General features: G+C 41.1%; 1 protein-coding gene across 5 annotated transcripts; it reads left to right on the top strand.

The window, feature by feature from the left end:
- The first annotated feature begins 676 nt into the window (after positions 1 to 676).
- Positions 677 to 26,412, top strand: LOC125744903 (sodium- and chloride-dependent taurine transporter-like). Of its 5 annotated transcripts, none has more exons than XM_049017195.1 (14): positions 677 to 929; positions 6,947 to 7,176; positions 7,306 to 7,440; positions 10,812 to 11,046; positions 11,248 to 11,380; positions 12,651 to 12,785; positions 13,194 to 13,297; positions 13,393 to 13,517; positions 15,939 to 16,051; positions 16,935 to 17,072; positions 17,711 to 17,813; positions 20,058 to 20,158; positions 23,402 to 23,572; positions 23,670 to 26,412. In XM_049017195.1, the coding sequence occupies exons 2-14, from the start codon at positions 6,948 to 6,950 to the stop codon at positions 23,823 to 23,825; spliced, it is 1,878 nt and encodes a 625-aa protein (XP_048873152.1). In that variant the 5' UTR covers positions 677 to 929; position 6,947; the 3' UTR covers positions 23,826 to 26,412. The 5 variants fall into 5 exon arrangements, with proteins under 5 accessions (XP_048873152.1, XP_048873153.1, XP_048873151.1 ...); XM_049017196.1 differs by having other exon boundaries at positions 6,916 to 7,176; XM_049017194.1 differs by having other exon boundaries at positions 678 to 929; positions 6,944 to 7,176.
- The last annotated feature ends 250 nt before the right edge of the window (positions 26,413 to 26,662 follow it).

The raw sequence follows: 26,662 nt of genomic DNA, 5'->3' as shown, positions 1-26,662 counted from the left end.
ACAGAATATGTAGGTGGAATTCAAACCCGCAGTCCTGGATCGGTGAGTGCAGTGCCACCCACCATGACGTCATACATTTATAAAAGCCATTTAATGTTTTGGAAATAAACAGGTGGTTGCGCGTACAAAGAGTACAACTTGAAAAAAAATTCTTTGAAGGCTAGTTCCTTTAAATGCCTTAATGCTTGTGCATCAAAATGTTAGAATATTGCCCCAAAAACTCCAAAAATATACACGAGAATGCAAATTGGGCTCTAATTTACTGGATTTGCAAAACATTTTTGTATTGTTGTATTGTTATGTTAAATGACGTTAAGACGGATAAAGTGTTCTTAATTTATATAAAGATGATACGTACTGACATTTTAGACACTGGCCGTATGGCCGTCACATAGTAAACACATCTTCATTGATACTGTGCATATGCCGCGATGCATTTCTGTACTATAAATAAAGCATATAATGTTCGTAAAGCAAAGCTAGAACCAGTCCTGTTTTAAAAAAAATACATTATGTATGTGAATGTGTTAACGGTTCAGGGGAGGTTTTTGTTCGGGTTGTTATGCATGCCATCTGCATCTCTATGCACCTTTCCATCAAGGATCCGTTGTCTTTGTTTTTACCGCAATTGTTTTATCTAATGTCTCCACCTCCATTAACGCGCGAACGCTTTCATCGCGGTGCAAAAATAATTCCAGACGGCGTAAATCTGCGGGAACCTGGCGCTTTAAGAATAGGCTCCTTTATATGGGGAGGCAAGGCTGGTGTTTTTCCACTCAAACTAAAATGTAACGGTCACCCATCTTAAGAGACAAAGGTCATAAAAAACACGTATAAATTAAATGTACTGTTGGGGATCAGTCATTCTGCATTCGGCCACTGTAGCAGACAGAAGGGGCAGCTTAAGGAGAAAAAGGAGACAATAATAGGTAAGCACTTTGATAGTCTGTGTGAATAGGTGCGGAAATGGGCTACGCTGCCACATGACAATATTATTAATAATATCATTAAACATTCAATTTTGTTTCTTTCGCGTTGACAGTCGTTATTTACCTTTTAGTTTTTTTTTCATTTAGGGCTATTGTTTAATGTCTTGTTTTGAAACTGTTTTGTCGTTTTGTTCTTTCTGTATTGTAGCTTAAGGAGATTGAACTTTTCTCCGGCATTTCGCAAACGCTAGCACTGACATTTAGCCATAATATTTATAAATTTATTACTATTATGATTATTTTCTTTTTGAATTGGTTATCGACTCTTGTGAAAATGCTGGTAAATTACGGGGCTCTTTGTAAAAGACAACCACAGTACCTAAAAAGAACAGGTTGAATTGACTAATTGCATAATATTTCGCTTGGGTATTATTATTATAATGACTACTTTACAGGAAAAAAACGTAGACTGTAGGAAAGCAACCGTAGGTAACGCCGATGTAATGAATAGAGTCGCTGGGCTTACGGCGCAACAGTAACTAGTCGTAAGAAACTAATATTGCAGCCGAAATGTTTTTTATTTTATTTAGATGATGACTTTCTCGTACAGAACTGTAAAATATATATATAATATATATGTATACACACACACGGCCCTAGTGGAAATCCTTCTGCGATCTACATTGTTTAGGGCAGAAAACGGAACAGATCCCATAGTACTCAGATTCCTTTAACATTTGATTTATTGTGATAAATTCGGCTGATCTCCCGAGGGATCGTGTAAAATTTATGGAAAGTTAAGATAAACGGACATATATGTTTTTTTTATCCCATATACCACCCGATTCCCCAGAATCCCCTGAGTATGAACAGTTAAGCCAAAACTTGCTATAATAACTTGTCTAGGCGATCATATTTGGTGTCTTTGAGATCTAGGGTGGCACAGCATCTACCACTTGTGCGTCCTCCCCGTGTTGCATGGAATTCCGCCGGGTACTCCAGTTCAAACGTATAATATTGTGTGTGCTCAGTGATGGATTTGCATTCCATCTCGAGTGAGCTCTCTGCTGCCTGGGATAAGCTCCTGGGTCCCTCCCATGAACTTGCTTATGATGGATGAATGTTTAAGAGTCTTCATGACTAATTGCATTATCTGTTAATTCTGCTATTGTCCTGCAGTTAGTTCAATCCATGTGATAGCAAGCAGACACAGAAACAATTGAGGACTTAGAGGACTATATGGAACAGCAGTTTCAAAAGTCAGAAACACACTTGGATGTATCTGCTTATACTAGGTCTTAATTATAGGGGGCAGATCTCTCTATCAAAGCTATAGTTAAATTAGCCATAACGTTATGTAAAAGTCAAATTCTTTGTGGAAACAGGTTGCCCTTGAGGCTGACAAAGACAGATTATGAGACAAACACACTGTATACATGTGAGTTACGGTTGCAGAAATTTAGATTTCAGGATAGCATTGTTTAGTGGGTTACCTGTGCAACCAACTCTCAGATTTCATGCTCTCCACTTATATTTTTAAGGGTGACAGTTTTTGAATATGATTGAGTGGTATCTCCGGTACGATAGACTGGCATTCCACTGAGTGTCTACTGAGCCTCGGGTTGTGCACTTTCGTGTGACATTTCTTTGGATAAGTGCTTATGGAAAATGGATGGACAAATGGATGGATAAAAAGGATTGGATAAGTCTGGCAGTATAATGTAGCAATGAGAAACTCAAACTACGTGGCATATTTGTCTCTGTATTTATGTCCCTGGTAATGGAACAGTCAGACTGCTTATGTTTCCGAAGGATTCTGCCGATATGAGGATGAATGTGTAAAATGTAAATAAGAGGAACCTTGATCTCTCCCTGTTTATGTATGTGTGTGTGTGTGGGGGGGGGTGGATTTGTTGAAACCAAAAACATAGAAGTTACACCAGAATAACTTAATTAAATGTATTCATTGGAGCCAGTTTAAAAGTAGAGTTAAAGAAAACTTTGACAGATTTAACTCAACGCAGTTTGGTGGATTTCATGATTATTAGAAGAGATGAAACACAGATAGCCTTGAAGCTTTCAGTTCCTGCTCTATGGCTCTGTTTACAGTTGATTTTAAAATGCATCTTGGGTGATCAGATCGCAAGTGCACAGCGCTAAATGCAAGTGTAAAAGGCCACCAAGACGCAACGTGATCCAATCACACCAACAGCTATCTTTTGTATTGTAAACGCTAATGCGTTCTGATGCATCCCTAACAAGGATGTCACAATGACTCTGTATGAGGCAGTAATGAAATCTGAAAACAAGTGCTCAGCCGGACACCTTGGAGATGCATGATAGACGCAGGGGTAAACGGTGATGTGTTGCTGCTGTCTACTTGTGAGCTGATCACCCAAGACGCATTTTAAAACCAAATGTGCACAGGTCCCTTGAGACCTTCACCTGTTTGGCTCTGAACGTCTTTCTATTAACTCCACGCTAAAGACCTCATGCCCCATGCTACTGATTTAGATACCAGAAGTGTTGTTTGCTTGTATCGTTCATGGATCAGTCAGGTATTATTCTGTGCCTGTTCTTGGTGTTTGCTATTCTTGTGAAATATGTACCAAGATTGACCCTTAGCCTCTTGTGAATTCTGCAAGCGGGCCAGAGACTGAAGGAAAGCTGTTAAAAGCACAATGTTTCAGTTGTTGCGAACGCAGGTGCGCCATGCAATTTCTGTGGCTTGACGGCAGGACACAACTTGCGTCGTACTGGCGCTTGTCTGAAGAGAATGTGACAAAGATATTCTGCAGATCTCGTGCATAGTTTTCTATATAGATCTCTATGATCATATCTTACAGGAGATATTAGGACACCCTGTTGGTAGGCATGGTGGACAAAGCATTAGAGGAGGAATGTTGTTGGCCAACAAAATGAGTCGTGTTTTCCCCTGAGCAGCCCCCATCTACTGATGGGGGGGGGGGGGGAATATCTGATAGAGCCAGCCTGTGGAAATTTACTGTCTCAATGTCAAGCAAGCTGTCCCTTGGCTGAATCCATGCTCCACCTCCATGTTGCATTTGGTTGTGTAGAGGCGTGTCCTTTCCTTTGCCTTACCTCTTATAAGCTCAGCTGATATCAGAAGCCAGACAGGGGTTTGCCAACATATGAGATATTAGCAGCTACTACATTGCATCTGCCATGAAGGACATGTAAGTTTTTTGCACAGCAATGAACTAACGTTACCGTAATCCGTAGCCTGCGGACCACTGCCAGATGTTGCCGATTTTAATGTTAAACAGCTTGATTGCCTTTGATAAAGAGTTTTAAAAAAGTTGAGATGGGCTTTACTTTGCTTTGCCTGGCATGTTTATAGAACGCTGTCGCAGAAAAGAAGACGACAGACACACCGTGTCTGCAGCTGTGTACTGAACAAGTGCAAAGTTTTACATCGATTAAGAAAAGTTATAGTGAAGTATGTGCTATGATGCAGAATTTGTGCGAATTTGGGAGCTCTAACTTGTCAGTCCAGACTGAGATAATATATATTTCACCTGACCACAGTAGCTAGATGAATTCTATTTTATATGAATCCTCCCTGCCGGTCCCACTCTCTGCTGCTCTCTTTGATGGCCCTTGGCTTGTTCTGTGCACGTCACAGAGCCCAACGCAGAAGAATTAGTACAGGTTGGGGGAGCAGAGCATCTGGCACTGCTGGCAAAGTGTCAGCCTGCAGGAGCAGTCACTGCTCGGCTGAGTTGCTTTTCCAACCCTGACCGGTAATCTAAGTCGCCCCCCCCCCTCCCTAAATCTGTCATGTGAATGCGTACCAGTCGTATTCCCACCTTGCTGAGTTCCAGGTCAGACTCAGGGTGCATCCATTCAATAAGGCTGTTGGAAAGACCGGTTCTATCACCTGGACCACTTGGGAGTTCTCAGCCCTGCTGACTTTATGTCACCTGTTGCTTGGCATCCAGTGAAAGCCCAGAAAACACAGACTCTGCCATTGTTAATTGCACGAAAGGCAGCTTTTATTTGAGAGAAAAGCACTGATCCTGTGCAGGGCAGCACCTGGGACTAGGCAGACTAGGAGAGACACAGAGAAACCCCTCATCTACCATCGGTTTCTCCTCAGAACAATCAGCGGTCTCAGTGAACCACAGTTTGTAATGTAATACAGATGGTGAAGGGAAGGTGTTACAGACATCTTGAGTAATCATAACAGTATGTTAATATGAAAGCAAAGGGCCAGTCGTATTCAGGAGTTAGGATCTTTAGTGTAAATAGTATTCATACATTTTGTGAAGCTCTGACTGGTTGCTGTGCAGGTGTGTGGGAAGGCCTGAGGTTCCCAGAGCACATGTCCCAGAGGAGAGATATGTTTACCTGCCTTCTGTAGCTTAATTTTATGTGAATCGCGATCTCATCGGAGCTGGTTTGGGACCCTCCCCAAGGACACGCGATGCTTCAGTTTCCTACTCTATTAGATGTGCTTTTTTTTTCCTAATGCCCTCCATAGAACTTGTTTTTGTGCCTCTGCTTCTTATTTGATACTTTATCTGCAGTATATGTGTACTTGTATGTGCTGGCTTGGTTTCTCTGAAAGCCGATAAAAATCCAAGCTAAGCAACATTCGTAATTGTTGTACTGGTGGTGCCAAAAGCTATATATTTGCCAAGAAAAGGACAGTGCCGGTTGCGTCATGGCTAGCTGTGCTCCACATAGGCTTATAACCCAAATGAGCTGCTAAGTGGCTCAGCTACTTATGCCTACATGCTTGTGATTGGAAGATCACTGGGTCGAGTCTCGATAGAATAGTCACATGTTTCTGGGCCTTGAGCACGGGTGCTGCACGCTGGCTGACCCTGTGCCATGACCCCCCCCCCCCCCCCAAGCTTTCCATCATCTGTACTGTATATGTGCCTCATGGCAAGCAAAATGGGGTAGGCAAAGAGAAGCAGTCCCTTGTCCTTGTTTAAATACCAAATGAATCTTTTCTAAACTTTCCAATCAGCAGTGTGTTGAAGTTGTCCGAACAGTTGCCCATAATACTTCCCTTTATTGTGTAAATAATTTCCCTTCATGCTATTGCATGGCTATGCAGTTGTTTAAACACTGTGCATTTACAGTTGTACCCTTCTTTTATATTTTATAGATCTCAAGACATTTGCGTAATCAATGTAAATTAGCTACTTACTCCTAAAACGACTTAGATATTTCATTTGTATGAGCCATGAGTTGGACAGTTATCCTGATCATGGGTGAATATGTAGGTATTCTATTAGTCATGCCTGGTAGTAATAGCAGTCTTTTCCTGGGATGGTTGCTTAACAGGATAAAAATGTGTTGGGCTGTCAAAATATGCACAATAATATTTCTTCGCTACCTGGTGATGTCTAGTAACTAGACATTTTTTTCATGAAATTTAATGGTGGTTAGCAATTGAGTCATTTTTGGTTCCTAAGCAGCACACGGTTGCTCTTTTGCCCTATTCCTACACGTCATATAATCTAATTTTGTAAACTACTGGTCGAAATATGTGTGGGAGGGGCTGGAGAAAAGTGCGTTAACAATGATACATTCCTCTTTATAGAATGTCCTGATCAGCCTATCAAACAGGCTGCTCTTGGCTATGTCATGGGTTAGAGGTACATTTTACAGCATTAGGCTCTTGACTTTAACAGAATCCCCATTAAGCGAAGACAAAACAATTAATAACTGTATTATTCCAAACAGTTTGCTATTTTCCTAAAAGTGCAGTTATGATTTGATTGATTTTATTTCAGTCACCAGCACTGTTCTTGTGATTGCTCATAGAGACTTTCAGCTATTAGAAATAATTACTGTATGGCTTAACTGAAAAAGGTGGAGTATTCATACTTCACAGTTTAAACCTGGACAAACTTCTATTTTCTTATGCATTTCTTGTACTTAATGAATGGGGTCCTGTTAAATCTGATGACTACTCTCAGGTTTATTTCACATCTGATTCTTCACTAAGCCGCCATCGTCTGTCCCACATCCTGCAGCAGCATGGCACAGAAAGAGAAGCTTCAATGCCTGAAGGACTTCCACAAAGACACCCTGAAGCCCTCACCTGGGAAGAGCCCAGGCACCCGGCCAGAGGACGAGGCGGAGGGGAAGCCCCTGCAGAGGGAGAAGTGGGCCAGCAAGCTGGACTTTGTGCTCTCAGTGGCGGGAGGCTTCGTGGGTTTGGGGAACGTGTGGCGCTTCCCGTACCTCTGCTACAAGAACGGTGGTGGTGAGTGCTGGGGACGCCCGTTGGGTGGATGTAGCTTTTGAGAATAACGATAAAGCACCATGTAATAAATAATAATCTCCCATTCTCTGTTCCTTACCTGTCATTCTTTTGTTCATGCTCTCCTCCCAGGTGCCTTCTTAATTCCGTACTTCATTTTCCTGTTTGGAGGAGGTCTGCCTGTGTTCTTCCTGGAAGTGGCTTTGGGTCAGTTCACTTCTGAAGGGGGAATCACCTGCTGGGAGAAACTATGCCCCATATTTACAGGTGAGTGCTGTCCGATTTGCAGGCTCCCCAGAACATGCTGGAGGGCAGATATGCAACCTCATCATAATGCTGTTGGATCGTCCATAACTATCTTCTGTTCGACAGCCTGCTCTTCACAAATATATGTAGAAGTATATGGTGCTTGGGGCAGCATAGTGACTCTGTGGTTAGCCCTGTAGCCTCTCATCTTTAGCTGATGGTTTGAATCCTACCTCAACTGTGTTTGTGGATTTTTTCAAATTTTTTTTTCCTTTTTTCCATAAGGTCAGAAACATGCATTTAAGCAAATCCATGACTCATAGCATGAACCACTCATAGTATATGTGTGAGTGTAACCCGCAATGACCAGGGGCCAGTACTGCGAAGCGGGGTTACTGGCTTATTGGGGTAGCTTGTCGGATTTAAGGTAGTCTGGGCAAAATGTAAGTGAACGAATATGAAGTCCATTTAAACTGTGGTACCTTAAATCCAGCAAGTTACCCCGATAACCCAGTAACCCCGCTTCGTAGTAGAGGCCACCGGTTTGCCATTTTGGTTGTTACCCTGGCTTGACCATGTAGTTTGAGGGACAGACTTTCTGGTCAGAACGTGACCCAAGACTACAAAAGCAATTGTAATATGGATGGTCATTGTTTTGAATAAATTGTCTTTGGTTTTTAAAAACGAGCTTTGTGGAAGAGAACGTAATGTAGAATTACCAGATAACTACTGATGGCTTCTAAATATTTACACTGATACAATATACTTTGCTTTTACGCAATGAGCCATTAAAACGTTTTTACTAAACAAATATTAATCGTTATACAGGGCAATTACAGTCAGGCAACAAACGTCTTGGTGACATTTGATGTTTGCGTTCATTTGCATTAAAGGTTGTGTTTCTGGCTTGTGGTAGAGTCTCTATATGATTCAGAATCTCATAAGAATTGTTGCGTTCCTCCTAATCTTCCTGGCTTTCCCACTTTGGAAAAAGATCAGTTTACCTAGTGTCACTCAAAGGCTTATAAACATAGGGAATTAGGTTATCAGCTGCTAGAGTACATGTAGCTCTGACAGTTCTCAAGTTGCTGCTATTTGCCTATGATTTTGTGAGTGGTGGGCAGTACGGAAGATGGCAGAATGCTCAGTGATGGGTGAGAAAGTGCTCTCTGTTTCAGGTGTGTCTCTGTGTATTCTGTAGATCCTTGGCAATGTACTCTATTCGATACTCAGTGACAGTGTTTACCACCACTCAAACTACACATTTATGTGTGCCCCCCCCGAGCTTTGCCCCCCCCCCCCCCTTTCGCTACAAACAGTCATTACACTGATGGGACAAGGGGCTCCGAAATAACTTTTCTAGTGGAGATTCAAAAACAATAAACACGCCCCCTGCCTATTCTTGCATTCTCTGGAATCTAGTCTGTAACCCTTTATTTTGGCAACTGTCTTTCCCGCATTGCTGTCTTGTCATTTGTTTATTAAAAGATAATTTGATATTTCCTTCACCAGGGCTGCGCCTGTGGCTTTAAGAATACATATTTGGTGGTATACAGACAACAAATGCACATACACACAACAAATGCACATACACACAATCGCACTTCTCATTTATTTATTTGCTGACACACATGCATAAATGCTCACTGTAATTCATTTCCTCCAACACATTTTCTCCCTCACAACAGACAAAGCCCTCAAGATTTCGGCATGCACTGAGTGTGCCGAATTTTTTGTTGCCATGGCAGCATGTCAGGAACGCAGGAGGGGAAATGCTAAGCCGAGATCTGAGGCAGAGACAGGAATCCTATTGACGAATGGCTGTCATGCCAATCCAATAAATGCGTCATTACCGTCCTGTTCGTAGAATCCACTGGGCTGAAATGAGATCGGATGAAGATTGTTTTTCTTATTGCCCAGATCTTGTCATTTCAACATGGTCGAGATCTTGCCGTATAAGAGTCACGACTTCTCCAACTAAAAAAGGATCAGGCAGAGAGGTGTGGTGGCTGAGTGGAAAACCACCAGGGTTTCAGGGCTTGCTGTTGATAATTAGCTGGTGTGCTAACGAAGGACCAGTGGAACACATGCCTGTCAGCTTTGCAGGCATGCTGCAGGGAGACAAGTACCCACAGGTGGCCTGGGCCATTTTCCATTCAGCTTGGCATAGTTTCCACGCCCATTGTCCTCCTCTGTGCATTGATGTCATCCGATCAGCAACACCTGCCTTCTTACCTCACACCTACAGCTTGAGCAATCGCATCTGTTGGTTTTTGTTGGTGATAAAGTAATGACAATTGTTCCTGTGTGAGAAGCAGACATTTGGGGCAGGAGAGAAGGGTCCTGTACACTCCAGTTTAATCACACAAAGTATTGCAGAGCAAATGCAAAAAAGTAATTCTTTTTTGCTGGCTGCAGTAGCAATGGTGAAGACTTTGAGGTATTGAACTAGCTAGCTAAATAAAAAAATAGCACTAGCCTTAGAGATGCACAATACATTATATTGATATGGGCTAATATTCGTTAAAAATAAAGATATCGGCACCGGTCTGAAGTCTTGGCCTATATTGCCAGTTATTTAAACTTTATCAGTATTCAGAGTTAGCAGCATTAGACATTAACACTAAAATGGGAATGTTTGCAGTGAACGATCAGCGATTTTCTGTAGTGGAGGACGAGGGATTTTGTCGGCTCATTCACCTCTTATAAGGTTATTATAATTCAAAATACTGGCTCGCAAAAGGTTTATACTTCATAATTAAACCTGGCCAGCATATAGATGTTTCATTTTTCACAGAGTAAAAAAACAATGTAATGTCTTTTCATCCCAGCAGACTCGGCAAACCCCCGGCAAGTGGTTAGCCAGTTATCAGTAGCTGTATTGGTGACATAAGAAAAAAATTTGCAATTATCAGTATCGGTCAACATTTCCAAGCCGATGCACCACTAGTTATCTTAGGTGAAAGTGGCCAATCAGGTAGTGCTTCCTTCATGTTTGTTTTTTTCTGTACAGCTCACTAGTTGGCCTTTTTGACATTTTCCACTGACTTGTACATCCTGTTTAATAGTAATAAGATTCGACTTCCTTTGCATTCCATTAATAACGTATAATTAAGTTCCCATAGTCGCATGTGTGATTTCTTTTTAGTGAAGGTAAAATAGGTTTGAATTTAATTATAAAAATAATTTGTGGTAGACGACGCATTGAATCATTCCCTAAATAACCAGTATCAAATGAAATCACCTTTAGACTAACAAGTTACACCTCAGCTGATATGATTTTTAATTCTTTATTTTTTATTCTTTATGTCTGTATCTGTTGTTCATTTGAGCGCATTTAATACGTTAAAATAACGCAGAGACATGGATGACTGTCGTCCCCTGTCCTTTAGGAATCGGTTATGCGTCTGTGGTCATCGTCTCTCTGCTGAACATATATTACATCGTGATCCTGGCCTGGGGGCTCTACTACCTGCTGCAGTGTTTCCAGCCGGAGCTGCCGTGGGCCAAGTGCAGCCATTCTTGGAACACGGCGAGCTGTGTGGAGGACACCGTGCGCAAGAACAAAAGCCTCTGGCTGGCTGTCAACACAACCAACTTCACTTCTCCTGTCACTGAATTCTGGGAGTGAGTATTTAAAGCCCCCCCCCCATGTCACCCTAAGTCTCATGGTGTCTGTTTCTTTGTCACTTATGAAACGTGGCTTCCATGTGGAGTCCAGACACAAAGCAGCCATCTGTGGGAATCATTTTCCTCCATGTGTTCTTTAATACTTTTTTTCTATTCCTGTATGCATTTACACCCCCCCCCCACCGCCCCCACCCACAGGCACAATGTTCTCAGCATCTCCAGTGGCATCGAGGAGGTGGGCTCCCTTAAATGGGATCTCGCTCTTTGTCTCCTGGCCGTCTGGATCATCTGTTTCTTCTGCATCTGGAAAGGGGTGAAGTCAACAGGGAAGGTGAGTTGACTTTAATTCACACCCTTCACAATCCACGCCTTAACTTCCAGCTATCCTTAAACACTCAATGACAAGCAGCATGCTGAGGTAATTTTGCCAGGAACAATGCAACTGACTAAGTTCCATTCAGTTTTTCACTTGTGGGTGGTGCTTACACTCTCTTTTGTACAAGCAGACCGTCTTACTTCCTACACAAGCGGCATTATGGCACTTTGTTCATTGTGACGTCAGGAAGATGCTGTTTTATTTGGGTCATTCTTTGTACTTCTGTCATATGCGCATATTTCTTCTGAGTCTCGCACTGCCCGTTGTGCTACCAGAGAGAGACAATGCAAGTAAGTGATACTCAAAATACAGACTTAATAAACAACGTGCCTGGTAGTTTCTGCTCCTTTGGGGATGTTACCCCTCTCGTATCTTCCTACCAGTACATTACTTCACCCCCCAGTAGCAAAATTTGTTAAAGCATGATGACGCCTCTGATCACCAGGCTGAAAACACCAGGGATTCAGCTGAAAGGAAACTAAGTGGAAAACTTAACTTGTAGCTTGAAACCTTATGTGCACCAGTGTGTAAACCGAGATGTTAATGACATGTATGATGTCCCAAGGTGGTGGAACCCAAAGGGGAAGACTAGGGCTGCTCTCAATGCTTCTCATATTTCCGACGGGGCTGTTGATGAGCTTTACACAAAGGCACACACATACATTGTTTGGTCCCCGTCCGTGTCTGGCGACCGGCCAGTTTGAGGTCAGTGGAGTTCAGATCGCTGACATACAGATGCTAGACAAGCTGAGCGTAACTGTTTGAATTACGGCTTTCACTTACGTACTTGTATGTGGCATATGTGTTTAAAAACGGGTTTTGTTTCCCTGGGAAGGGCGCTAAACCCTGTTGAAACTGATTCATGTTTTGTTTTACAGTAGTAACATCTCAAAATCAAATGGAAGCAATTCAGCCATAAAGTCATTTTTAATTTTTGAGATGCTGATAAATTTGTCCCATTATGCTTAATGAAGTTAAAAAAAAAAAGACAAGGAAAATGTAATAATTGACAGTTGGATAAGCATCTTCTACTTACAGTATATGGTCTAGCATGGCACAGCAGCCCAGAAGGTGCTGCAAATACAGTATACAGTTCTTGTTAGGGCGGAGGTGTGAGAGAGAATGCAGTGAGGATTAGTAATGTTTTTTAAAAGGTTCTGCCAGATGTCTTTATCACGGAGAAGATATTCTGATGGTATTCTTTTTTTTATTGTCCTTTTGCCAGGTTGTTTACATCACAGCGACATTTCCTTTCGTTATGCTGCTTGTCCTGTTGATCCGTGGAATCACTCTGCCCGGAGCATCTGAAGGAATCAAGTTCTATCTCTACCCAGATCTCAGCAGACTGTCTGACCCGGAAGTAGGAAGCTGCTTCTCTGTATATCTTCTCTGTCATCTTCTCGTTTTTTTGTGAGGCAATGTTAAAAAATGCTCAAGGGAATAAATGACATATGGGCAATGTTCCAAGAAGTGTCACAATTCTGAACTTTTTATCGAAATATTTTCTTTTTAAACGTATACGTACGAAACAAGAAAAACATAGACACAGATGTCTGACGGTTCTTTCACACCTATTTTTTGTTTTATTCTTGCTTTCTTATGGAATCACATGATACAGAACAAAGCTCAGTTGTTTTTGCTGGTGTCTAATTCCTCTAAAAACTACTGGGTTGACCCAGATGCTGGCTTGAAGGCAATACATAACACTACATAACAGTCGTTCCAAATGTGTGAAAACAAACCTGTATGTATTCATTTTTGCCCCCAGGTCTGGATAGATGCAGGAACTCAGATTTTCTTCTCGTACGCCATCTGTCTGGGGGCGATGACATCACTGGGGAGCTACAATAAGTATAAATACAACTGCTACAGGTGAGGGCTCGCACTGGAGGGGTGGGAGAGAGTGGGCGGGGTAGTTTGACAGATGTGTGCTGTTTAATAAATTCCATGACATATGTGTGACTTAGGGACTGTTTGCTGCTGGGAGGCCTGAACAGCGGAACCAGCTTTGTGTCTGGCTTCGCAATATTTTCCGTCCTGGGCTTCATGGCACAAGAGCAAGGGGTGGACATTGCTGATGTGGCAGAGTCAGGTACGAGGGTCCAAGTGGCAGTGATGGTGGGCACTGCTAGCTAAAAACAACGATAATAAGGGGCCTGTAAATTCAAATATCTATAAAGGGAAACCCCCAAAAGATCAGGGATTCTACGGAAAAAAAACAGAAATCCTCAACAGCAACTGTGAAAATTCTAAGCAAAGGAACATTTCTTGGAATTTTTTTTGTGGCCAAAACATTGATTTAACCTATCAGTTGGTCTCTGGATGGAAGCAGAGTTTGGTTTGATTGTGCGTTTTTGACAATACTGAGATTTACCGTATGAAGTAACTCCATCGGCAAGTCTGAAACTCTCATGTTGGACATGATCCAGAACATCAGCAGCAAAGCATCAGCTGGCTGGGCCTTGTTATCTTATCGCTCGACGTTTCAGTTTGCAGGTGATGTTAGATGCTTATTTAATCAAACTAAGCAAACAAGCACATCTTAGCACATGACGTGCAAAGTGTGAACGTTTTCGAAGAGCAGTGTTTGTATGGAAGCACGAGCCTCTGCCTTCATCCTCCATGTCCTGGAATTTCCCAGAATCTTCTTCAGGGTGGACGCATTCAATCTGTTTGCCTCAATGCGCTATATGTGTGTTCATCATGCATTATATTGTCTCAAAAACCTGGCAATTTTCTGTTTTATTTATTCAACAACCTGAGAAAAATAAAGGAAGATGTTTTGCTCTCATGATTGTCTTACATTTAAAAATTTAAAAACATTTAAATGGTGAGGAAAACTTTCTGCCATAAAACAAGTGTGTCTCTTTTTGCTTGCTTTCCCATGAGTTTCGTTGTTAGGAGAGAGATTTGGGATCTAGAGTATAGATCTTTTTTGATCAGCTGGGGATGCACAGGCTAATAATGCGTTCACATGGTGATGGAAACCTAAACACTCCGCCTTCCGAAGCCCCTATGTAAATTAGTCATGGGATTTAGTCATGTTTGTTTAAAGTGAAACGTTCTCATCTTAGCATTTTTGCATGTCAGACTGAGCACAGAGCTCAAGATGCATATGATGGGTGCCAATGATAAAAAAGGTTCGTTTTTAATACCTGTTGATAAAGATGGATCAAACAGAAAGTAGAGGTGGAGCAGGTAGGATTTCATTCCGTCTTATCATGTAGTTTGACGGCAATGATGCTTCGTCACCAGTGTTTCCTAACCAGGTCCCCAGTGCCCCTCAGACGGTCCACGTTTTTTCGGTCACCCAGCTCCTTGCCAGACAGTCCCATGATTTTAGGGAGAAAAAGTGTGAACTGTCTGGGGCTGCCTGAGGACCGGGTTGGGAAACACTACTCTACAGGCCATGGGAAACTGGGGTCTGTGTACATGCAGAGGGGCATAGAAGTTACCTATCTGATTGTTGGCCCTGTACAATACGGATGAGTACAGCACATGAAGAAAACCAGCTAGATGGGTTATTCAAGATGTAAGTAAGAAATAATTGTTACATTTGGATGTATTTCGTGCCTTACAATCGGACAAACACCTTTCACTTTTCATATAATGTAGAATTTAAATATATGACACTGACTTTTCAACACCTACTGTGACAAATCACACTGAGGTAAGCAGTGATAAGATTTCCGATGCTTTGCCTCCAAGGACATGGATTGCTCTGACCATCTCTGACCCATTTGGTGTTTGGCCACTGCAACATATTTTGATTTAATGAACAGTTCTGTTTTTACTTTCCTGGACTCTGCATTTACACATTTTTATCTTGCTTGTCATCATTTTACATGACTCAGCTAATGGCTTTTCTTCAAGACGTCGGAACAGTGCAGAGATCAGAAGGGGGATTTTATGTTTTGCTTTTGGTTGCAGTGATGAGTTTAATATATTAGATGCGGTGATGAGTTTGAAATGCATCATGGGTACTCTGTAACATGGTAAACTGGAGTAACCCTGAGAGATACTAAGAGCAGACCTGGCAACACTGCATGAGGCACTTGACACACCCTGCGCATGATGTTTTTCTGGCCTGATTTGTGCACAGTGTGAGCCCTAGTGGTGCCTGTGGAAAGTTGGGGCCTTGGTGGTGCCTGTGGAAAGTTGGAGCCCTGATGGTGCCTGTGGAAAGTTGGAGCCCTGGTGGTGCTTGTGGAAAGTTGGGGCCCTGGTGGTGCTTGTGGAAAGTTGGGGCCCTGGTGGTGCCTGTGGAAAGTTGGGGCCCTGGTGGTGCCTGTGGAAAGTTGGAGCCGTGGTGGTGCCTGTGGAAAGTTGGGGCCCTGGTGGTGCCTGTGGAAAGTTGGAGCCGTGGTGGTGCCTGTAGAAAGTTGGGGCCCTGGTGGTGCCTGTGGAAAGTTGGAGCCCTGGTGGTGCCTGTGCACAGTTCAGGTCAGAGTGAGGTTGCCTTGCTTACTGTCTCTTCTCCCGCTCCCCTGTCCTTCTCTTCTCTCTCATAAAGGGCCTGGGCTGGCATTCATTGCTTACCCCAAAGCTGTGTCCATGATGCCGTTGCCTACCTTCTGGGCCATTCTGTTCTTCATCATGCTTCTGCTTTTGGGCCTTGATAGTCAGGTGAGTGTGGCTACGGTCGATATTTCACCTCTGTCTCTTTCTTTCTGGAAAATTTAGGAGAGTTAATCTTTTGTCAACATAAAGAAAAATGCTATGTGTAACCTGGGACATACCTGTCTAGTGGCCACAGTGTTTCTCACATAAATACAAATAATCACTATCACTATGATTCACTGCCCTGTTGTTCATGTCAAGATGCTGACAAAAACAGATCCTATCAGTATGTCTCTCTAAATCTCTTTCTATTCTCCTGTCAGTTTTGAAGAATCAGACATGAACTTTTCATAAGGTTTTCATGCTATTACACCATTAGGACGCTTCTGTTAGCTGTTAGCTTTCCAATTTTCTTGTCTTAGGTCTAACATCATTGTCTCCTACCTCTGCAACAGAAGCTAAAGAATGGCATGATTACTGTGCACCTTCTTCACCCATTAATCACACTTTATTCACACCTCTCTGTGATCTGTCTCTCCCTTCTCAGAGTGTGGTCGCTTTTTTCGTCACTGCATCAGGCAGAGACGTGCAGCACTGCTGCCATTCCTACCAAATGTAAAATGTATTTATGACAGTTTGAAAGCAATGATTTAAATAGCACGTCGACTGGATAACTGAGTTTTCCAGTTCAGATTAAACACATACAGCCTGCACTGGCCCCGATCTTTTTTGTCAGGTTAATGACATCGACTAGTGAACAATAAGACTGGGGGGTCAACCAGCTACTGTAGCTAACAACTGCATTGCATACATGGTAGCAGGTATATTAGCTGTCTGGAGATAGTGACACCGTTGATCCAATCAATAGATAAACAGGTTACCCTGAGCGGTCACTCTGCTGATGGAGATGCATGCCACCGTTTGACCATTGCCCTCTGTGCCTCTGCAGTTTGTTGAAGTGGAAGGACAGATCACATCTCTGGTCGATCTGTATCCATCCTTCCTAAGGAAGGACTACCGGAGGGAAATCTTCATAGCCGTAGTGTGCGTTATAAGCTATTTTCTGGGACTTACCATGGTAACTGAAGTAAGTATTTTGATAATATGCTGGCATTTCTGCAGTACTTTTGGGAGTATGCTATTCAGCAGAGTAGGAACCTGGGGGGATCCTGCATAAAGTGTATTTTAAATTCGATGAATTAATGAAATGCTACAAAATGATTCTTTGGCCAAATAATTTTTGTGCTCTGGTTGTTAAGTGTCACTTTTCATGATACATGTCTTGTAAAATCCCAGACACACAAAAATAAGATTTTATTATTATTATTATTATTATTATTATTGTTTGGTCACTTTACCCTTAGCTCATAACAGAAGTAAATCTTGCCGACCAGAACCTTGCCATTGCTCTCACTGGTATACTTGGAGCATGCTCCCAAATGCTCAACAGATGAAATATCCAGCCAGACTCTGTGAATGGCACACTGGGAATGCCATCTGTTTACAACAGCCTTTTTTTTCCTCCCATGATGTCATTCTTCTTTGGCCCCACCTACTCTGCCTAGGAGTAAAATGAGCAAAATGGCCTCTCTGGATTATATCTCTCTATAAATCAAGTAAGAAGGTATTATGCCACAGTAGCTGTTTGTGCCAGAGTACTAGGCCCTCCTGAAAGGTTACAAATATCTCAGCATGTACTAAATATCTGCTGGTTTTCTCCCACAGGGTGGCATGTATGTTTTTCAACTCTTTGACTACTATGCAGCCAGTGGCGTGTGCCTTTTGTGGGTCGCATTCTTTGAATGTATCGCTGTAGCCTGGGTTTATGGTAAGTCTCAGAGATGATTTCAGGGTGAAAAATGGACATGTGCTGTTTTTACCTGCAGCTTTAATTCTTAGAGGTTATTTCACACTTGAATTCCATACAGTGTTTCGGACATTGCTTGTGAAATATCTTGGGTACGATTAACTTAAGGACGATATGACCAGTGAGGAACATTTATTTATAATTAAAGATGATTGCCAAATAAACAATTTGTGCCTTCCCAGAATTAGTTATTTTCAAGCAACAAGTCATAAAATTCCAGTAACAGAAGAATAAACAGACTTAAAGGCTCTTTACTCCAGTGATGTAACTGCAAAGGACTCTGGGAGTTCATAGAGCAGTTTGCCCATGTATAATGCATAGCAGCATCAATCAAATGCACCTGTAAATAATGAGACTTTCGATTGATATTCAAAGCATTCATTAAATCCATCCATACCACTTGTGCAACACATGTATACTATAAGCCTGGAGCCTGTGCTGTAAAGGTTTAAACAGGCCATGTCAGTCTGGGTTGATGTTGGAGGTGAGCGCGGTGCTCAGGGGCGGGTTGGTGTTACAGCTTCCCTCTGCTTGAACGTAGCCTGGTATTAACTGTTCATGCTTCCTGGGATGAGCGTTCTCTCTCTTCCTACTTTATAACCACAAAAGCATAGAGACATACATGTCCAGCATGTGTTGTGTAAGTGCAAACATGAAAGGAACAGATGTTTTTGCTGAAACTATTTAGAGATGTTGCTGTGCTTTAGTTCCATGTTGCTCGGACATGAATGTAAGATGACGCAGTAGAGGTTTCTGGCATTTTGTACATTTTCTGACATATTGGACTCTCCCCATCGTCACATGCGATTAAAGGAGGACACCTTATATTATTTTTTTTTTACTTTAGGGACCATGAGAAGGAGTGCACGCCTGCTTTCTGTGACCTTTTCTCTGAATCTTGTTTTTGTGCTCCCGTTTCCTGGAAGTGCAGTGCGTAGGGCTCTCCATTAGCAGGCATCCTGTGTGGCCCTGTGTAACTTAGCTCTTTCCCTGTTCCACCACAAATGATTCGGCTCAAGAGCTGCATGGTAATTAGCACAAGGAGCTGAAGCAGGTGTGTTAAATGAGGGTGAACCATTTACGTAATCTCAAGATGCATACAGGTACAGTCACCCATAGCCATCTGTCTCTCCCTCCTGGGTCCTGACACTTCACATATATGCTGTAGACAAAAATTACACAATAGTTACTTCGAGTTGTATAATGTACTTTAGAAATTTATTATTTATTATTATTTTGTACTTCAGTGTTTGTTTTTTTGCCATCTTATTGAAATCAGCAAATAAGTTACTATAATTTTTTAGCAAAAAACAGAGGCACAGCTCTGAAAGTATAAACCCTGCAGTGGTTGCTGTACTGGAAGAAAGATTGTACAGATGCTGGTCTACTTGTGAACTTTCAGACATATGAACGAAAAGGACTGTAAGTCCAAATTGTGTTCGTTGGGCTCCCATTTCCTGTCCGCAACATCAATTTTTTTCCCTGCGCGTCAATTCCGCCCAGTACAGCTTCTGGTCGCTACTCCCGCCGTGCAGCAGCGTAGTGTGCGTACTCCCAGCATCCTAGTTCTTAGTACTTGTGTATACCCTTAAAATGATGTTGAATAACAACTTACATTGCAAGTTACGAACGGCCATTCGGAACGTAACTCGTTTGTAAGTAGAGGAGCGTCTGTATATTACAGTATAATTTTGACCTAAAATGAAATCTGATATTAATAGTAAAAATGACTTAATAATCAATAAATATAATTTATTAATGGACAAAATGTTTCACTTTTTGCAATTTAATGCACAGATGTGAACCTTTATAATAATTAATAAAGTAAATATTTAGATGTCAATAAGATGGCGAGTTTTGCTATTTAGGAAAAGTTGGTTGTTATTGTGTCTGTTTTTCTACAACAAAGGTTTGTGGAACTAAGTCATGCCATGAGATTTCTGATGAATTCATAAAAGGGTTATTGATGCTTGTGAGGATTGAAAAGGTTAAAAATATCAAAAACTTTTATGCCCATCAAGCCCGTCAGCTGTATAATATACAAATAGAAAGGCCGCACCAGAAAATACTGAGCTGAACAGATAGTGTGGTATTTAATTTGTCATCCTTTTTCATACTTATGAATTCTGAATATTATGTTATCATTGCAAAGCAAAACTGACCGTGTAATATTCATAAGCAGTTATACATTTTCTCCATATTCAGGCGTTGATAATTTCTATGATGCAATTGAAGACATGATTGGCTACAGACCGAATCGCTGGATGAAACTAAGCTGGACAATCATTACACCAATCCTGTGTGTGGTAAGTACCCTGGGCTACGCCAGGATATTTTATTGTATGTCAGCTGTCTGTAGGCCATTTATACTCTGTGTTCTCAATGGAGAGATCAGATTTTAATGTCCATTAATATTTTAATGTTCATGTTAAATCAATTACTGGGTAATTAACATTCCTCACATTTAACTCCAGGGTAAGCAGAATGTAGCATTGGCTACATGTAATATAGTTGTGCTATTGTACTTTTTGCTCTCTACAAAGTTCAAGATACCATCTGCCCTCTGATACAGGAATTCTGGAATTAGAAAGTTCTTTGGAAATCCTCTGCGTGTCTGTTGTCTTAAGATTGTTGAACATAATTGTTAATTCTGAGCCTTATCAAAAGTGGTATTGTAGGGGTGCGACTCGACACAAAATTAACAGTTCAGGGCAGACCTCAGTTCTGTGTTCACACGTCAGTGCAATTTCAGTGCAGCGGGAAAAACAGAATCTGTTTATTGTTAAAACTGCAAGCACAACCAGTAACAACAGCCGTAAACCAAATAAAAGGCAATGTGTCCGTCGACCTGTCTGTATAAAAACCAAAAACCCATTTATTTGCACACTGTAAAAATAAATACGTAAAATAAATAAAAACTTCAAAAATAAGACATAATAATAATCATAATAAAATCATCTAAATGTATGTGGTCTACTACCGAGTATGGTCGTATGGCGGTAGTGACACACAGCACAAAAAGCCTGCGTATTCTAGCCTCATCAGCGAGGTCACGCCCGCCGCACTTAACCCGAGAAAGGTGTGCCTGTGCAAGAAGTATAATTAATTAATCAAAGAAGGGGGTTACGCACTCAGTGATTTTGGAAACAAGCAAAATGTGACATGGGCTTTTTAATTTGCATGGTGAACCTAGCGGAAATCCACAGAAACCCTTTCATTTTCAAAATGAAAGCATGGTGTGTCAGGAACCCATGACCTACTGTATGAAACAATGTACATGTATTGTTTCAGAATGGAATAAACACAGAAAGACTAGCGTTTCACAATACATCCGGAAACTGGCAATACATTCACCGTCCGTCATCAACCCTTCTCCATCTGTCCCACATGCACTGCAGCTTAGGATTACAAGGATTCACTACTTTCTTTGAACCTATATTTTACTTTAATTGAAACAGTTATTTTTTAAATTGATACATCTTTCAGCCTAACTGATTTGTCCTATTAGGCATGTTAACAAGGCAGATGTCACTTAAGTCTAGCCTAAAGGTAATATATTTCTATATAGTATTCTGTGATATAATTCTCATATAATTATATACATTTTTCACGTGGATTGTAAGATTAACTTGTAAATGTAAAAAAGTTTTGTTTTGTCACATCTACAACTATCTGAACACTGCAATATTGTATTTGACCAAGTAGAAGCACTTGAATTGATACAGCTCTCCAGAGTGTGTAGGGAAAAACGCTTAACTCAGTGGCAGAATACATGTTAGGGTAATTTACATTGACGTATTTTGGTGTTTCTTTGCCCAAATTGTGTATCTGGCCTAAGTGTGCATAAACACCAGAATTAAGTCGATGGTAGAATTTAGATTTAAGTTGAAAAAGCATGCAGATAGATTTTTTTTAACTTGTGCACAAATGATAATAAACCCCGGGCGTATTTTTAGCCCGGTCTGAATTTCCTGGCCAAAGCACCTTAAATACGACAGAGAGACTAGCCTGCAGAGGCTGTTTCTACCTTCTCGAGTCATACACACATTCAGATAATGTTGTCTTGAATGAGTTAGCATGTTGGATGCGTTTCCAGCAACATATCCGAGTTCAGTATAACAGAGCCGACAGACAGCTTTTGTCTTATCGCCTGCTTTCTCTCCAGTGTTGGTGTAATTTATTGGAAAATCAAAATGTTCCCAAACTGCCGATATAAATGATGTGGGAGGGACTCCGACCTCGCACTTCGCTGCTATGACTGACTGAACTCCAAACAAGCATCAGCCATAACCAGCTCACAGCCGCGATTAGCATAATGTTTTTAGTGCTGAACATCTACTTGTGAATTTAGGTTCAGTCTGTGTCAGGAAACGTGTTCATTCATTGTGAGCTGAACTGAAAATGATGTAACCGAACGGTATGTGACGAACACACGTACCATTACAGCCCTAGTGTATTATAATACAATGCTAAAACACCCACTGGCATAATCTCAATAGGCATAAATTTCTGCTTTGAGTTTCCATGACAACCTTATTTTAAGCGGAATGCCTCAGCACATTGGACAATGTAACGCAAAGTGCAACTAACAATTATGGGCGTGTCCAAATCCAAAAACATTGTCCTACAGTAGCTCTCAATTATTGTGGTTAGTGCTTTGGGCATAACAAGCAATAAATCAACTGGAATGGTGCTTGGATGTTCTCGTGCGGGAGGTGAGAATGCACATCATCGACCAGGAGCAACACTTATTCACCTAAGCCTTTCGAAATGAAGAAGGTGTGGGATGAGGTACTATAGCAGAGAGTGTGTCCTCGTTTTCTGACATCACCAAATCATCAATCAAATACTTATAATGTCTAATTGGCAGAGGTTAAGAACAGGCAGGTTGAACTTCGTTCACCTTTGCTTACCTGACTCCAACTACACCCCTGCAGGGAAAAACATGCGTTTTCCATTGTTACTAGTTTTTCTGAACTGTAATTCGTCAAAACAGCCTTTGACTTTAGAGTGTGTTGGAGACATCAGTATGTAGATGACGACAAAATCAAGAGCGGCCATCAATTTTGTTCAGCTATTTTTCACAGCCCAGTTTTTATGTGCAAATTCCAGTTGTTTACTTTCTCTTATATTTGCATTTGCGTCGGTTTGTTTTTTTGGGGCTTAGCATGGGGTCTTTTGTGCTCTTTTTTTGCACAAATTTTTAATCCAAGTTATGTTTACATATTTAGATTTGTTGGAATTTATGTAATTTATCTTCTGGCAATAAAATAAAAATCATTTTCTAAAAACAGTAGCGCACCACTTTGTTGTTTTGTGGCATTTAGTTGCACTCATAAGTTTGGATAATAGGACATTTGTACATCTTAGCTCAGTATTTGTGGGAGGGAAGCTCTTCAGGTGAAATGTCCTCTCGACGTGACAGTGATCCAGCACTTATGATTGTCAACCAGAACTGAAATCGCTGTGTTGTTTCCTTCCTTGTTGGGTTGCGATGAGGCATCCATTCCATCTGTCTGCTCCATTGACGGATCTCTTTTTTCTCTTAGGGTTGCTTTGTCTTTTCCTTAGTCAAGTACAAGCCGCTGACGTACAACAAGACTTACCAGTACCCAGACTGGTCCATTGGCCTGGGCTGGGCTCTGGCCCTTGCCTCTATGGTGTGTATACCCATGGTGGTGGTGATCAAGATCATTCGTTCAGATGGGCCTCTCATCGAGGTAAGCAGAGCTTTGCATCCATGTCCCTCTGGTTCCCAGATGTGTCTTATAAGTGTGTTTCCTATCCCATACTCCTACAACCTCTTCCTCACCCCAGCGCATCAAGGCGGTGACCGCTCCTGTCAGGAGTGCTAGCAGCTCCTGGCCTGCCAACCACCAGCTTAAGGGCAGCAAGCTGGGTCTCTCTCTGGACCCCAAGGAGAACAGTAGCCTGATAAAGCCCAGCCACACCATCGTGGAGACGGTGATGTGATCTCTCTGTGAGAGGATGAAAAGATCTGCCCTTTGTGTCATGGTATTTTTGCTTACTTTGATAGTCGTAGGACCAAGTTTACATTGCTATATATCTGCACTAGGAGTCTTGTTTTCTACAAAAGACGTTGCATATTGTATTTTTGGGCGTTTTTAATCAATTTTATCGATATTAATGATGTTGTAGCTTGGGGGAACATTGATCGAAGCCAAATGGCCAAATGTGTCAGATATGGCTCATTATTTCCTTTTTCCTTTGATGTAGATAATTGACATCAAACGCTCTTTTCCTTCTGGCAGAACCAGGAAAAAGGCATATTTTACTTTAACAACTATTTGTGTTATGGTGTATGACAGTAAAATTTCAGTATATCTGTGTAGTCAGGAAAAAAAATCCAGCCTCTTTCAAAATATTTTTTGTCATAGTGCCAGTATCCTTGTCTGGTGACATTTTTTCTCTGTTGTTGTTGGTGTAATATACAGCTGAATGTACATGGAGTAGCCAAGCATTGTGTTCCTGCCGGCTCTGGTAGAGTTCCCTGTCCTATGGGATGATTGTACTGTGACACTAGCATTAGTAAAGATGCTGCTGCAAAGGGCAATTAAGATCATACTGCGATCCTTTAAAGTGCATCGATGTTTTTGTCTTTTTTTGTAACGTTCAAGTCTCATGCAGTGAGTCACCTTTTATTTCAGCTTCTTCCTCATACAGTTGGCTACAAGTAAGAAATATGACACATAAGGCAGCAGCCATGCCACTGTAGCCCTTTTTCTGTCTCCCTAGCAACAGAGTATGAGGGGCAATGCACAGCCTGGAGTGTAGTTACATTAAAATTGAAAAAATGTATTAATTTTTTGGCTTTTTGTAAGATTTGTTTTCTATGTGATGCATTTAGATGTATATTAATGCGATTCCCTCCTATTCTGATTCCCTAGTCTCCTTTCCCTCCTTACTTCTTTATTTTGGTTTTCAATGATTGTTCGACCTTGAATTCACTGCCATTTAAATTAGAAATTGATATTCAATACAAAAAGTATAGGTCACTGCTCCGAGTATGATCTTAACAAGGACACCAAAGAATATCAAACCAAGTTTGTTATAAATCCACTATTAACGTTTGTTAATAATAATGTTCATCTTCTAACTTTTCCCAGACTGCAGGTTTACACTGTATTTGTTTAGAAGCCATATGCCTTTTCCTTGTCAAGCATTTTATATTGTACGTGAAAAGTACTCTGTTGCTGACTACCTATACTTTAAGTTAAATTTCTTATTTTCAACCAACAAAAAGCTAAATTTCCAGCTCTTTTGTGCAATACTTTGTATCCAATTTTTTTTGGATTGTGCAATACTTTTCTCAATCATGTTCTTCTTTGGAACTACTCTTATGTTGCCACAGTATGGAATGAACACAGATGATCTACAAACAAAACCTGTTTTCAGCACAGAATGTGAACAGTCGTTCTAAGGTCTTTGATAAAGACCTTTGATTAAGCTGTAAAGGGATATTGCTGTTAGAAAAATCCAGGTTCCCCTTTTAATTGAATTAGTCCTTTAATGTTGCTCTACCAAATTGGGCTATACCTCCTACTGCACTATACTGGCATCAAACCCCAAAACACCCACTATTTATATTGTAATTAAAATGCTAGGTGTTTTTAATGAAAAAAGCTAATTTGCAAAATGCAGGTGTTTTTAAAATGTTTTTTACAGTATGTAAAGACTTTTTTAAACGATTAATAAATGATTGTTTTTTTATTGAAATGCCTTCGTTTGGGGCAAAAGCGTTTCCAATTAACACCTCTTCTGCAGTTTAACATGGAGCATATGCTGTGTCATCGTCCAGCTCTTAAACGCATTTAGACCCACTTTGTTTTCAGGATCTGCCACATGGATTGATGGATCCCCAAAAGGCAGCATGTGCTGTGATCAGCATGGCTGTGCGGCGCTAATTCTGCTCACACACCATTTAGCATGAACCTGAATGAGAACACACATCATTTCATCACAGATTGATGTGAATGCAGCCTATTTTAATATTTATGGTCTAGCTTCAAGTTCAAAATATAAACTAAGATAATGGAACCACCAACTGAACTGCTGCCAATGGTCTGCTTCCTACTGTTAGATGTCCCACCTCGAGAGAGGTGTACCTCTTCCAAAGGTAAATCGTTCATATCGTGTACCTCTTGCTGTAGAGTCTTTCGGTTGTCGAAGCATCATACCTGCCATCGCTTGACATAAGTGGTTAGACTAGAGTTTAACAGTTGAGATGATTTGCGCCGATGATGAATGAAAACAAGCATGTGTTGTAACAAAATGACCTGCCTCATATACAGCCCACTGCAGCTGGCACAGCTTGCATAAATCTCACCCCAATGTTACACTTGCCCTACGTCGTTATAGCGTTTTATAAAGTACTGCTGTGTGATATCATTCCAGTTGGAATCATGCTGTTACACCAAACAATTTTCCATGTTAGAACTCTGCTGTCGTTATGCAGTCCTGCATTTGCAAGAACAATGTTTTAGTTTCTTCTTATGTAATTCAGTTTGTGAAAAAGAACAAATAAACATTTAAAAGCTGACTTGCGTCTGTGATATTTTAATTCCAACGCCGAAGTACTTGGATTTCAGCACTTTGCTAATTCTTGTTGCATATGACATTTACCCCCATAGTCCACTAGTTTTAATTTAAATGAAAATATTGCATTTTAAAATTACCTTATGATTTTGTAACTGGCATACTTGCAAAGTGAACTTGATTAAAAAAAAAAAAATGTATGCTAATTACTTTGACTTATCAGTGGTCATGCCAGTTTCTGTTTCATGCTGAAA

This window comes from Brienomyrus brachyistius, chromosome 6 (genome assembly GCF_023856365.1).
Source record: "Brienomyrus brachyistius isolate T26 chromosome 6, BBRACH_0.4, whole genome shotgun sequence".
Lineage (NCBI taxonomy): Eukaryota > Metazoa > Chordata > Actinopteri > Osteoglossiformes > Mormyridae > Brienomyrus > Brienomyrus brachyistius.
Note: the sequence above shows the minus strand (reverse complement) of the source record. Positions and strands in the feature narration are given on the sequence as shown.